This window comes from Neophocaena asiaeorientalis, unplaced genomic scaffold (assembly GCF_003031525.2).
Source record: "Neophocaena asiaeorientalis asiaeorientalis breed wild unplaced genomic scaffold, Neophocaena_asiaeorientalis_V1.1 scaffold855, whole genome shotgun sequence".
Classification (NCBI taxonomy): domain Eukaryota; kingdom Metazoa; phylum Chordata; class Mammalia; order Artiodactyla; family Phocoenidae; genus Neophocaena; species Neophocaena asiaeorientalis.
In genome coordinates this window covers 303,692-318,729 of record NW_020171823.1, presented here as the reverse complement: position 1 = coordinate 318,729, position 15,038 = coordinate 303,692, and the positions used below count along the sequence as shown (strand labels likewise).

Here is a 15,038-nt window from a genome sequence, read left to right as displayed (position 1 = left end):
GCTGCTGTTTCAGGATAATGGGGGACACGGTTAACGTCACTGAATTTCGTAACATGGGAGTCCATTGCTGTATTTCTTTTCCTGTGAAGTTAGTTCCTTACTCTGAAGCAATTCTGTGTAGATTACCACAATATTAGATAAGGCATTCTGTAAATCCATGGATGTCAGTTTTGACAGAAGCACTGTCTGCAGGAAAGGCAAATTGGTATGCCAGAAATTTCTATTCCAGTGTCGATAAATTCCTGACGCTTTCATGATGTAAGCAGTCCACTGTAATCAACCTGGCACTGAGAAGCTACATAAACACCTTAGGGAATGAGGCCATAACAGGAATTGTATGTTAATATCTGTTGCTGACAGACTGGGCACTGGCATTGGTGAGTGAAAGCCCATGGTGCTGAACACCCATGCAACACTTTGTCTCTGCCGCCATTAAAATTCTGTCATGTGCCTGTTGGACAATGACACATGTGGCTGGGGAAAGAGCCTGTGCTATGCGCTTTCCATTAAGTGTACCAACATATGTAGGAATGCCAGAAAAGAGAAAAGACAGGAAAAAAAGATTTCAATAGTAAACAGCTAAAAACTTCCCAAATTTCAGAAAAAACTTTATCTGTATATCAGTAAGCAAAACTAAAACTCAAGAAGAATAAATGAAAAGACATTCAGAGACAGATCACTGTAGAAAATGCTGAAGATCAAACACAAGGAGAAAATTCTGAAAGCAGCAAGAGAAAAAAATTATCTTAAAAAACAAAACAGAAAACCAATCAGATTAAGCTGATTTCTCCTCAGATATTATGATGGTGAAAGGCAGTGGGCTTGCATAATCAAAGTGCTCAAAGAAAATAAACTGCCAACCAAGAACCTTCTATCCTAGCAGAGTTTTCAACTATGAAAGCTAAATATTTGTAGATTATAAGAGAGAAAGAATCCACTTCAAACACAACCACCTTACAAAAATATTACAACAAATTCTAGTGAAGTTCTTTAGGCTTAGAACAAGTGTCCATGTCAGGTTTTCAAAGCCAAAAAACGGGGGTACAGGGAGGGTGGTTTAACATCTAATTATACAGGTATGGGACACAGCAGACCACATACGTATTTCCTTTCCTTCCTTCTAACCGATTTAAAAACCAGCTCTCCATATAATTGTATTATTATGCCAATTAATATATAGTAATATAACTTAATGATAGAACAAATGAGTTAAGCTGGGAACAAAGCTACACTGGACTACAGAAAAGACTCAAGATGGTCAAGAACAAATGAAGACAAACAGATATGGGAATTTAAGAGGCTAAAATACAAAAGCCAAACACACAATCATTTTTTCTTAAACCTCAACAAATTACATAAATTAATACTATAACAACATACTACTACATAGTTCATACACACATACGTAACAATGTTAACTGTTGAAGGTCCAACAAATAAAAGAAGGCAAGTACATAATGTCATATTAAGAGTATCATTTCTATATCTCATAGGAATTAGTTTAGTATAAATCAAGGTAAAGTCATATAACTTGATATATACATGGTAAGCACTAGGGCAACCATTAAGAAAATAACAAAAACATATAATGAAAAAACTTGAAGAAATTAATTTTAAAAATCTGTTTCATGCAGTAAAGCAAAAATAGAAGAAAAAGAGACATACAAAAGAAGTACAATGGCAGATGTATATACAGTATTTTAATAATAACATTAGACAAAATTGGATTAAATAATCAATGCACAAATTATCAGACTGGATAAAATTAAAAGATCCAACTGTATGCTGTCTTCAGGAGACATACTTTAGATTGAAAAACACAGACTGTAAATAAAAAGATGAAAAGCAATGAATCATGAAAACACTGATTATAAAAATTCTGGGGGCTTCCCTGCTGGCACAGTGGTTGGGGGTCCGCCTGCCGACGCGGGATACACGGGTTCGTGCCCTGGTCCGGGAGGATCCCGCATGCCGCGGAGTGGCTGGGCCCGTGAACCATGGCTGCTGAGCCTGCGCGTCCGGAGCCTGTGCTCCGCAACAGGAGGGGCCGCAGTGGTGAGAGGCCCACGTACCAAAAAAAAAAAAAAAAAAACTTCTGGGGATTTCACTGGTGATCCAGTGGTAAAGAATCCGCCTTCCAATGCAGGGGACACAGATTCAACCCCTGGTCAGGGAATGAAGATCCCACATGTCACAGGGCAAGTAAGCCCTCGCACCATAACTACTGGGCTGCTGCACCTCACCTAGGGAGCCTGCGTGCCGCAAACTACAGAGCCCATGCACTTTGGAACCCACACACCACAACTACAAAGCCCAGGCGCCCTGAAGCTTGCACACCACAACTAGAAAAGAGAAAACCCACACAGCACAACTAGAGAGAAGCCCCCCACTGCAACAAAGAGCCTGAGCGCCTCAACGAAAGATCATGTGTGCCTCAACGAAGATCCCATGTGCCGCAATTAAGACTCACAGCCAAAAATAAAATTAAATAAATAAATAAAAATTCTGGAATGGCTATACTACTACCAAACAAAATTCTTCAAAACCAAAAGAACGTTAGTAGAAATAAAGCAGGACAATAAAAATAATCATGTGACATGGAAATGTTGGCTAACGCTACAGTTTCAAATGCTTTGTGTATAAATGTATCACATCAACACGCTATATACACCTTAAAGACATAGTGATACATGCACAGGTCAATTATGTCTCCATAAAGTTGGAAGAAAAATTTAAATAAAATAATTTATCCATCAAAAATACATAGCAACTCTGATACATGCATCCAACAAAACATATGACAACAAAACCTATAAAAATGACCCCCAAAATAAGCAATTCATCAGTAACTGGAGGCTCTATCTCATATTCAATATAGATGGAATCACCAGAGAGAAAGAACACAAAGAGGGAATAGATAGCTTAAACAAAACTTTAACCCACCAAACTTAACCAATATTTAGAGAATACTTCAAATAAAAACAGAATATACATATTCCTCTCATACACATTAAACATTCTCCAAAATAGAACAAATATTATGCTGCAAAATAAATCTGAGTAAAAGATGAATTGAAATAATATGAAGTATGTTCTTTGGACAAAACAAAATGAAATTTTAAAAAATAATATCAGAAAAAAATGTGGAAATTAAAGAATACATTCCTGGGCTTCCCTGCTGGCGCAGTGGCTGACAATCTGCCTGCTAATGCAGGGGACACGGGTTCAAGCCCTGGTCTGGGAGGATCCCACGTGCCGCGGAGCAACTACGCCTGTGAGCCACAACTACTGGCCTGCGCGTCTGGAGCCTGTGCTCTGCAACAAGAGAGGCCGCAATAGTGAGAGGCCCGCGCACCGCGATGAAGAGTGGCCCCCACTTACCACAACTAGAGAAAGCGCTCACACAGAAACGAAGACCCAACCCAGCAATAAAAAAAAAAAAAAAAAAAGAAATTTGACCAAACACATCACCTTTTCATGATTAAAAAAACATAACTGAGTAAAATTAGAAAGAAACTTCAACTTGATAAAAGATAGCTAAGAGGGCTTCCCTGGTAGTGCAGCAGTTAAGAATCCACCTGCCGCTCTATTTACAATAGCCCTCATGTGCCACAACTACTGAGCCTGCGCTCTAGAGCCCGTAAGCCTCAACTACTGAGGCCCGCACGCCTGAAGCCCCTGCTCCATAACAAGAGAAGCCACCGCAATGAGAAGCCCCGTGCACTGCAACGAGAGAATAGCCCCTGCTCGCCGTAACTAGAGAAAGCCCGTGCGCAGCAACGAAGATAAATAAAATAAAATAAATAAGTTAAATAAATAAATGTTTAAAAAGATAGAAATAAGTGTCAAGTGATGAACTTCCCTGGTGATCCAGTGGTTGGGAGTCTGCTTCCCAATGCAAGGGACACAGGATCGATCCCTAGTCGGGGAACTAAGATCCCACATTCTGCAGGGCAACTAAGCCTGCGTCCTGTAACTACTGAGCCCACACACTGTGGAGCCCACGTGATGCAACTAGGGAGCCCACGTGCTGCGGCTACAGAGCCCACACGCTCTGGAGCCCACATTCCACAACCAAAGAGAAGCCCACACACCACAATGAAAGATCCCGCATGCCACAACTAAGACCCGACATGGCCAAAAAATAAATAAATAAATATTTTTTAAAAATTAAAAGTAAAGTGAAATTATGAAAATAATTCTATTTATAATAAAATATGGTTCAACTATATGTTATCCACAAGACAAAATTTACATTCAAAGATACAAGTAGTTTAAAAGAAATAGTTTGTAATGTGTGGTACCAACACAAAAACAGGCATAAAAGATCAACAGAACAAAAAGTTTAGAAATAAACTGTTTTCCGTTTCTTTGAACAGAAAGTCTAGAAATAAACCAACAGATTTGTGGCCAAGACTGGTGACAACAGTGTCAAGATCATCCAGTTGGGGAAAGAATTTTCTTTTCAACAAACACTGCTAGGACAACTACATATCCACATGCAAAACAATAAAGTTGAAACCTTACCTTACACCACACACAAAAAAATTAACTTAAAATGATCAAGAACATAAGAGTTAGAGCTAAAACTACAAAATCTTTAAAAGAAGAATGTGGATAAAACTTTATGACTTGGATTGGTACTGGATATACAGTACAAGCAACAAAAGAAAAAAAAGCTATATGGGAATTCATAACAAAACTTTTGTGCCTCAAAGAACTCTATTAAACATGAAAAACAGACAACCTAGAGAATAAGAAAACATCAGCAAGTCAACTAGATATATAAATAATATTGCAATTCAATTTAAAAGGGGCAAAGAATCTGAATAGACATTTCTCAAAACAAACAAACACCAATGTCCAACAAACAAACAAGAAGATGTTCTAACACTGTTAGTCATAAGGGCAATGATAATGAAAACTAAAGTGAGAAAACATGTTACATCCATTAGGATGGTGGAATTTAGAAAAGACAGAACAAATGTTGGCAAGAATGTGGAGAAAATTAGGTCCTCCTACAATGAGTGTCAGAATGTAACATGGTGGAATCACTCTAGAAATTAGTTTAACAGATCATCAAAAAGTTAACAGCACAGCAAAATTCAACTCTGAGGTATACTTCCAAAAGGAATGAAAATATGTCTTCAAACAAAAACAGGGACACAAATGCTCAGATCAGCATGATTCATAGCCAAGGAGAAGAGACAGCAAATGTCCATCAACCGACAGAATAAATAAAATTAATATCCATAAATTGTAATTTATAGTTCTAAAAAGGAATGAAGTACTACTACTGATACATGCTACAGCAGACACAAACCTTGAAAACAATAAGTGAAAAAAGGAGTCCAGACTAGACAAACATACAGAAACACAAAGTAAATGAACACTTTCTTAAGAAAGGGATCATGGGGGACTGAGAGAGAATACTTGTTCTAATTATTGTATGATAAAAATATTTTAAATAGTCTAAAATCAAAGGTGGTAAAGGATACACAAACTTTGTGAATATATTAAAAATCATTAAATTGTACCCTTCAAATGGGTGTATTCTATGGTAGATGAATTATACTTCTATAATACTGTTATAAAAAAAGAATAGTAGTGAATCTAAATAAACTTATGTGAATGTTTCTGGATTAAATAAACCTTCATACTTAACTGTTTCTTTCCACTCCAAGTACTTCACAAAAGCCAGCAACAATTTCAGTTACATTAGGGGTCAACACATGGGTTTTCAAACTCCTTGGGTAACCTAAAATTTCTTTGCAGGTAACATAACACTACCTATAACTAATTCTCATAGAAGTGATATATAGAACAGATATTATAGGTTATATCCTATTATAAGATAAATTTGTTTTGAAAAGCAATCTATTATTTAGCTATCTGTATCATACTTGAAAGCACATATGCATTGAAAGATTAATCTGCTAGCTAGTTAAACTTTACTGCTTAAATTAAGATAACACAGTGGATAATTTATCCTTACACTCCATTCTTACTTAGATAGATTTTCTAACATGGATAACTTTAATTCTCCTCAGAGATACAACCATAGCCTTTTAGCCTGATTCACTCATCTTTAAAATCACCATTATGCATCCTTCATCTATTCCCAACTACACACTTTTAAAAAAGGAACAGATTTTTTTTACTTGATTTTGTTATTAAAGTATCACACTTAGAATGTCTTTTTAATTAGTCAGAAAAATACTAATTACGAACAATATACTTCACAAAAAACAGCTGGCACAAAATACCTTTCTCCCCCTTTCCATGTTCCCTACTTAGAATTAGTATTTCATATAATTTGCCCCAAAATAACAAAATTGGCATTTAAAGGTGCACTAACCTTCCAGTAGTCAGACTGTAAACTGTAGTATCTCTGATAAGCAGATAATGCTGAAAAAGGGAAAACAGTTATTAGTCCAATTATGTCCTATTTAAAAATCCACAACACAGATTTTAATATTTTAATACAAGCTGCCCATCATTCCTGCCTTTCCACAAACAGTTATATAAACAGCGAACAATTTAAAGTTTATGCCCTACCAAGTTAATCACCTATGGAAATAATAATTATAATGGAAAAATAAATAACCTACAGGAGACCAGGTATATAAACCATCATCAAATCTCATCCTTGCACTTAGAAAAATGTAAAACCTTGGCACTTACTTTAATTCACTTGATCTCCCTCATCAAACAAATGTCATGAAAATTTTCTAAGTCTGTTTTTACACACTATAATGCATTTTCTCAAAATCCAACACTTTCCAGAAAGATAAAACCTGAGCTGTAATAAACCCTTGTTTCTGGTGCTTTCTTTCACATAATCAATATCATCTTAGGCTACTAGCTTCAATATAATTCCAAGATGGTTATTCCCACACTCCCTAACCATCTAAAGGCAAAAAAGTCTGGAATCACATAAAGAAGTTCCTGTCAGCCTAAAAAAAAAGGCACATAAGGCAAAAAGGTAAATAGGAAGTCACATAAGCCAGGGCTCCCCAACCCCTGGGCTGTGAACTAGTACAGTTGGCCTGTTAGGAACTGGGCCATACAGCAGGAGGTGAGCGGCAGGAAAGCAAGCAAAGCTTCACGTGCCACTCCCCATCGCTCACATTACCACATGAACCATCTGCAACCACTGCTACCCCACCATCCCACCCCCCATCCGTGGAAAAATCCACGAAACCAGTCCCTGGTGTCAAAAAGGTTGGAAACTGCTAAGATAAGCACATCAGAATTAGTGGGGACATTCTTTAAAACTAAGAACAACAGGAAACTCCATCATGATTCCAAAGGAATAAGAATGTCTTTGAACTATTTGTTAAAGTTCCCAAGGGACAAGGTTTAGAATGAAATACACTTAGGAATGAACACTGCCTTAAAGTCAAAGTAAAATAAGAATATTACACTACACGAAAGGAAGAGCAAATTGTACACAAGTATTGTAACACTGAGGATTTTCATATCTTCAACAATCATTTTTATGAATTTCAGACATTTTCTCAATAAAGCCAAAAACATCTAATATACTTTCATGAAAATAACTAGAGTTAAGAGAAAACAAGACTTAATGAGAAAAACTTGCTTTTTCAAGTATTATCATAAAATTATAATAATTTCAAGATAACCAAATGTGTGGTTAAAAGACACTGCTATATATGAGAATCACTGCATACAATACATCTGAGAACTGACTGACTAAAATATTTGTTTTTACAAAAAAATTTGAAGGAGCAGAGCAAGGCTAACACAAGAAGCCACAGATTACCAAAGCAGACACTCACGGAGAGAATCAACCCTAGAAACAAGTGTCAGGGTACAAAAGTTCATGGCAGACATGCCTGAGATTTAAACATCCAGGGCTCCCAGGTAAAGAAGGAGCCCCACAATACTCCAAGACTTTATTCTAGGGGCCCAGTAATATTGCCACATGTTAACCTGAGAAAAAGCTCCACAAGCTTCTGGCCAAAGAATGGGAAAAAGAACAATTTTTAAATACCCCAGAGCATTCTGGTCGTAACAATCCGGAAAGTAAGAAAAATAATCAATTCCAGCCCACTCCAGTCATCCTATCCAACCTAGAAGGAAGAAAACTGAGAAATTCTGATGCAATTCACTTTGCAAAGGCACAGGCTAACTAAAAAGACTGAGACCTAATCATAAGACTACAGAACACTTTTCCCTCCCCTAACACCTTGCTACCCCATTACTAAAGGCCTATTTACAGCAGTTCTTTTTAACTCGACATGGTACATCATGTCGCGATACCAAGAAAAAATTACAAGGCACACCAAAATTTTAAAAAAAAGAGAGAGATAGATAGAAAGAAGCAAGGGGCACAGCAAGCATCAGAAACAGATGTGGCACTGATGTTGGAATTATCACATCAGGAAATTTAAAACAAGTACAACTAATATGCTAAGGATATGTAATATATAAAGTAGAGAGCATACAAGAATGGAAAAACAATGTAAACAGAGATATAGAAGGCCAACAATTTCAAGTAGAAATGCTAAAGATCAAAAACACTATAACAAAAATTATGCGAGTCGCAGTAGATTAGATAGATACTGCTAAGGAAACGGTATCTGAGATAGAGGATTTATCAAAATAATCCTCAAAAACCCCTAAAAAGGGAAGATTGGGGGGGAAAAGAACATAATATCCAAGGCTGTGGGACAACTAGCAAAGGTTTAACAAATGTGTTACTATCCTAACAAAAAAAGAAATACTATACTATCAAAAGATAAAGGAAGAGAGCACAGGAATTATTTGGAACAATAATGAATGAGAATTTCCCCCAAATTAATGTGAGACAATAGACTATAGATTCAGGAAGCTCAGAGAACACCAAGCAGGGAAAATGACCAAAGCAAAAAAAATACACTGAGGCATATTTTCAAACTGCAGAAAATGTTTATTAAAAAAAAAAAAAAAAAAAGACCATGGATACATGGATAGTAAGGTTAATGTATTTTTTGTTTTTTGACTGTAATAATAAGAACTGTATTGAATGATGTCTTGAGACGGGAAAAGTAGTGGATAGGAATGATGACAACAGAAAGAGCTCGAAAAAGATAATTCAAACCTATCTTCAGTTAACAAAGCCAATTAATGACATATAAAGAAATGGGGAAAGTCAAGAAAATAGATGCTTCTAAATCTGTTGAAGTTTTTGATGAAGCTGTGAAGATTTCTGACAAAGAAGGCTAACTCTAAACCTGAAAGCATCCTTTAAATAATGCTTGAAAATACTGCTTTGATAGCTGCTATCACAACCCGTTTTTTACATCTCAATTAATGTAATCGAGATGTATAATTACATCTCAATTAATGGCTGGAAAGTACGTAATAAGACAAATTAAATTTTTAATCTTTTTTTTGGAGGGGGAGGGTCACAGGAGTAGACAGTAAATTTGAGTCTAACTTCATCTTAGTTACGGTGCTCACAAAACAAAAAAGGGCATTAGCTAGTTTTTGTTGTTACTCAAAAAGAATATCCCTTTTATTAGTTTATAGTTTGTGCCTTCTGTGACCAAAACTTTAAGGGATAGTATGTCTATCCCTTAGTAATTACAACATGCTTGGATTAGGGATTCCCTGCGTCTTTTTCTCTTGGAGGTTTTCAATTCCCAGCATATTAAGTTGTAGGCCAAATTCCAAAAGAACTTTTCATGGGGTCAGTTCCAGCACAATGAGTTTGGTAAACTAACTCATGAAATGAATTCCCATAAGTGTTTGAGTATTTATCAAATAACTGACCATTTCCGATAGAAAAGTAAGAAAACTTAGGCTTCGTTTTACTGCAACTTGTACAAAGTTGTGTGACAGGGCACAGTCTTTGCTTCCAGGGATTGGGATGGAGGCACTGCGGGGACCTGGCAGAATTATCACCTTTATTCTGACATAAATCTGAGGGTAAGGGGCAAGCATCACACCCTGGACATGTATTCCTTATGCTCTATTATATAGTGTTATTAATGATTAAACTGATCTTAACAAAATTCCTAGCAGTGGAACCTTGAAATGCATGTACTTAGATTTATGGTCAAATTTTTTAGTTAGCATTTTAGTTTTACTTCAAAGCTATTTTCTTTGTTTTCCAGACTAAGCATAGGGTTAGTACAAAGGAGACGAAATCTAATGGTTAAATTTCCCATTTGTATCTTATTTTCTTGAATTTTTTTTCATAGCACTTTAAGAAGATTTAAAAATCAATGCACTTTGGTCAGAAAAACAATACATTTATCGTATTTAAAAAACACACAAAGAACTCTTGAAACTCAACCATGGGAAAACAGCCTGATAAAAAATGCACCAGAGAACTTAACAAACACCCCACCAAAGAAGAGATACAGAGGGTAAAAAATCATAAGAAAAGATGCTTTACATAATGTCATCAGGGAAATGCAAATTAAAGCTATATACTTATTTAGAAAGGCCAAAATCAAAAACACTGACCATACCAAATAATGGCGAGGCTGTGGAACAGAAACTCTCATTCATTCCTAGGGAACGCAAAAATGGTACAGCCAATGGAAAACAGTTTGGCGGTTTCTTACAAAACTTACACATACTGCTATCATATGATCCAGCAATCATACTTTTTACCCAAAGGAGATGAAAACTTTATGTCACTATGAAAATCTGCACATGGAGTTGCCTCTTGCCCAAGTTCCCATTTTAAAGTTTAGATATCTCCCTTTAAGGAGACAGGCTGTCAATCTTTCTCCAGCTCATCAACGTGTTGCAGAAGCTATATTCCAAGCAAGTGCAAATGACTTTGCTCTACAAGCTCACATTCATGGGATGGAGGCTCCAATGCACAAACAGCAGAGAAAACTATGTTCTCTAATTGCCCTTACCTATATAATACATGGAGGGAAACTCCATGTCAGGAGAGGCAAGGTACCTGTCTAACACCTGCTACTATATCAGAGGATCATTCCAAAAGAACAAGGCCATTTATCCCACACTCCAGCCCTGGAAAAATGAGGCAGAGGTTCTATGTTATAGAACACAGAACTCAGTGGCTATCCCAAAATGACTGAATTTACAAGGAAAAGAGGTTAGAAAAGTTAAAAACTAACACTATTGTTGAAAACAATGTAAACTTTTTTATATTAAGTAATTAAGAGGAGGTTGTTAGCTCTAAGAAAGCAAAAATCAAGTACCTGACAAATGAGTTGTACCCACAATACTATATAAATAACTCTCAAAACTCAATAATAAAACATATAAAACAAAAAGTGTAATAATAAAAGAAAAACATCACAGACTAAGACAGCAAATAAGCACAGAAAAAGATGTTCACCATCATTATGGAAATGAATCATACTAACAATAACAAGTTCTCACAAAGATAAAGAGCAACCATGATTCTCATAAACTTGCAATTTGTTGTAAAGTTATAATAAACTTACCAGCAATGCACTGACCCAGAAATTCACTCCTAAGTGAAATTAAAACTTAAATTCATACAAAAACCGGTATGTAAAAATTTTAGGCACTTTTTCCACAACTGCCAAACTTCCTTCAATGGGTGTTGGGGTACACAAACTGTCGAACATCCAGACTACAGAATATTGTTCAGCAATACCAAGTAAATATCAATACACCCAATAACATGAAGAAATCTCAAGTGTGTCATGCTAAATTAACAAAGTTCAAACTCAAAACATTGTCTAAAATCATCCTAACAGAAAACAAAGCCCAGGTCTCTGATAATTCTGTGGCGTCAACGTATCAGAACTGTACTACTTGCCTCCAAACTTCTTAGGTGAAAGAGAAAAATGCTAAATACACAGATCACTCATGGTACTTTTAATAAAGGATAGTTCATTAATTATTTTAAGTCTTTATTGAATTGGTTACAATATTGCTTCTGTTTCAGGCTTTCGCTTTTTTGGCCCCAAGACATATGGAAGCTTAGCTCCCAGACCAGGAATTGAACCCACACCCCGCTGCATTGAAAGGCAAAGTCTCAACCACCTGACTGCCAGGTAAGTCCCTAAAGGATGGTTTAAAAAGAAATAACTTTAGAGCTTCCGTGGTGGCGCAGTGGTTGAGAGTCTGCCTGCCGATGCAGGGGACACGGGTTCGTGCCCCGGTCCGGGAAGATCCCACATGCCACAGAGCGGAACGGGCCCTGAGCCTGCGTGTCTGGAGCCTGTGCTCCGCAACGGGAGAGGCTGCAACAGTGAGAGGCCTGCATACCGCAAAAAAAAAAAAGAGAAGTAATTCTAAAAGACACAACTAACTTTTTTGTAAAACTATAAATGAAAAATGCAAATAAAAATCAAATCAAGCCAAAGTATCAAATACAGACCAAATTTTTGTATCTAATATTTAATGAGTAAGTTGATACATGATTCAAAACAATTATTAAAAATTATCCTTCTGAAAGAACATCTCTCTGTGCCCGTGGGCATACATAATCAATCAGTGTTCAACAGTTCTAGTCAGTGAAGCATATAAAGCTGAATATGAACTTAAAACCACTGCAGGCACCAAAACAAATTAGAAACAAAGTATATCACTGAGACAGGCTGGGTACTGGGACCCTTTACTGCAGTGCTTGCTCCTCTACCTGAGCAACAATAAGGGACTAAAAATAACTGTGCACATGTACAGTTGGGGCAAATTATGAACAAGTTACAAAAAGACCAAAAACCACCTACCACAAGGTGCCAGGAGAAAAAACGGTACTGTGCACAAATTCCTGCAAACAGCACCAACAAAGGGAGTGAGCAGACCACCCAAGCCACCCCTCTGACCTGACCCCTAGATCTGCCCCTACCCTCACCCCACTTAAGGGACCAGCTTAGCCCCCTAAGGGAGTAAGCCACGGAACCTGTTAACTTGTTTCTGCTCTCCCCGCCGCTGCAGTACTGAGTCCCAATAAAACTTTGCCTTAATTTCTCTTCTAACCTCTTACAAATTTCTATAGATACAAAGTCCAAGAACTATGGTCAGTAACATCACCAGCATATTTTATACCTTTTTATGACAACATATTAATGTCAGTACTGAATTTCCCTAATATATTGCTTAGCTAAACTTTAAAAATTTTTGTTTTTAGTACAATTATCAATAGCAGAGAACCATGAAACATACTAAGTACAGACTTAAATGACAAAGAAAGGTATATACTATACTACTGCATAAAACTGTAATAGGAAAAGAACAATTCTGACTCCATATTAGATATTTTTTATTTTAATCTCTGTATTCTATTGCTTTTGCTTTGAGTTAAATTCAGGCCCATAGCCTGAAATATAGAGGATAGCCTATTCTCAAGGCTCTGACCTTTAAGAGTATAACACTTTTCCATTCACATAGAAATAAAAAGTTGCAGAACAGAGAATAACATATTTTTTGCTGGAGGTTTACAGGAACATCATGACCTGACCTGAGTGGACAACTATAAGAACAAAGGATTCCGATACCGAAAAGTATGCAACAAACAGCCACTCCCTTCCTCTTTTAGTATAAAAGAAGCCTGAATTCTGACTGGGGTAAGATGGTTCTCTAGGACAGTGGTGCCTAACCTTTTTGGCACCAGGGACCAGTTTCGTGGAAGACAATTTTTTCATGGACAGGGCAGGGGTGGGTGGGGGTGGTCAGGCAGTAATGTGAGGGATGGCGAGCGGCAGATGAAGCGTCACTCCCTCTACTGATTGGGGACTGGGGACCCCTGCTCTAGGATATTAGTCTACCATCTTCTTGGTCTGCTGGCTTTCCGAATAAAGTCATTACCCCTTGCCCTACCAGCTCATCTCCCAATTTAATGGCCTGTTGTGTGGCAAGTAGAAGTTGTTTGCACTCCGTAACAAAACTAGTACAGTATTATTAAAGCAAAGCATGGACAATAAGTATTCATTACTAAAAATAACCTAAGCTGAAGTAACATAATCAATTTTCTGATTTTAAAAGAGTTCAAAATTTAGAGAATTTTTAAGGGCCTAAAGGAAAGAAAGTATCAAGCTGAGAAATTAAGAGTTAAAGATACACTTTAAATGCTAAGCTAAAGGGATTCCCTGGTGGCACAGTGGTTAAGAATCTGCCTGCCAATGCAGGGGACACGGGTTCGAGCCCTGGTCCAGGAAGATCCCACATGCCGCGGAGCAACTAAGTCCATGTGCCACTCTAGGCTGCGCTCTAGAGCCCGTGAGCCACAACTACTGAGCCTGCGTGCCCCAACTACTGAAGCCCGTGTGCGTAGAGCCCGTGCTCTGCAACAAGAGAAGCCACCGCAATGAGAAGCCCACGCACCGCAACGAAGAGTAGCCCCTGCTCGCCACAACTAGAGAAAGCCCACACGCAGAACGGAGACCCAGTGCAGCCAAAAATAAATAAATAAATTTATAAAAGAAAAAAAATGCTAAGCTAAAAATTTAACTTCTAGGACAAGGGTTCTCCAAGTTTAATCCCAGATGACTCAGTTACCAATTCCACTAGGAAATCCACATCCTCAGGCCCTATCTCAGACATCAGTGAGTGAGAAAATCTGGGGCTGGATCCCATCAATTGGTGTTTAACACACTGTAGGTTTCTGATACACTCTGAAATTTGATAAGCATTGTTTTAGGGGCTCAGAAGTGAAACTTCTACAAAGGGAGTTTGGAGCAGCTGGGCCCGTGAGCCATGGCTACTGAGCCTGTGCGTCCGGAGCCTGTGCTCCGCAACGAGAGAGGCCACAACAGTGAGAGGCCCGCGTACCACAAAATAAGAGAAAAAGAAAAATAACAAAAAAAAATCAGACCAAGGTATGTCACTGATCAAATAAAATTTATATTTTAAGGCAGGGCAAGAGAATTTAAACATAAAATTCTCTCTGTGTGTCCATCTGGACCTCCTCCCTCTATCCCTAAAATGCAGGGTTCAACCTGCATTACACATTAACCAGACTGAATTCTTAAAGACTGGAGTGCCTGCTGAACCACAAGGTTAATTTTTTTCCAGTCTTCTTAGTCTTCAAATGTTAGCAAATGTAACTTAAATAATAGTGCTCTTTCCAA

The 15,038-nt window shown here is 37.4% G+C and overlaps 1 protein-coding gene across 6 annotated transcripts in view; it reads right to left on the bottom strand.

Moving 5' to 3' along the window:
• Nucleotides 1-15,038, bottom strand: part of LOC112396007 (lysine-specific demethylase 6A-like) — a 164,745-nt gene that overhangs the window by 113,999 nt on the left and 35,708 nt on the right. For all 6 annotated transcript variants that reach the window (XR_003002486.1, XM_024739482.1, XM_024739489.1 and 3 more), the window contains exon 4: nt 6,359-6,408. Coding sequence is in view for 5 of the 6 variants with exons in the window: in XM_024739482.1 (XP_024595250.1) it covers nt 6,359-6,408 (50 nt within the window). In the remaining variant the exon portion in view is untranslated. The remainder of the gene's footprint in view (nt 1-6,358; nt 6,409-15,038) is intronic.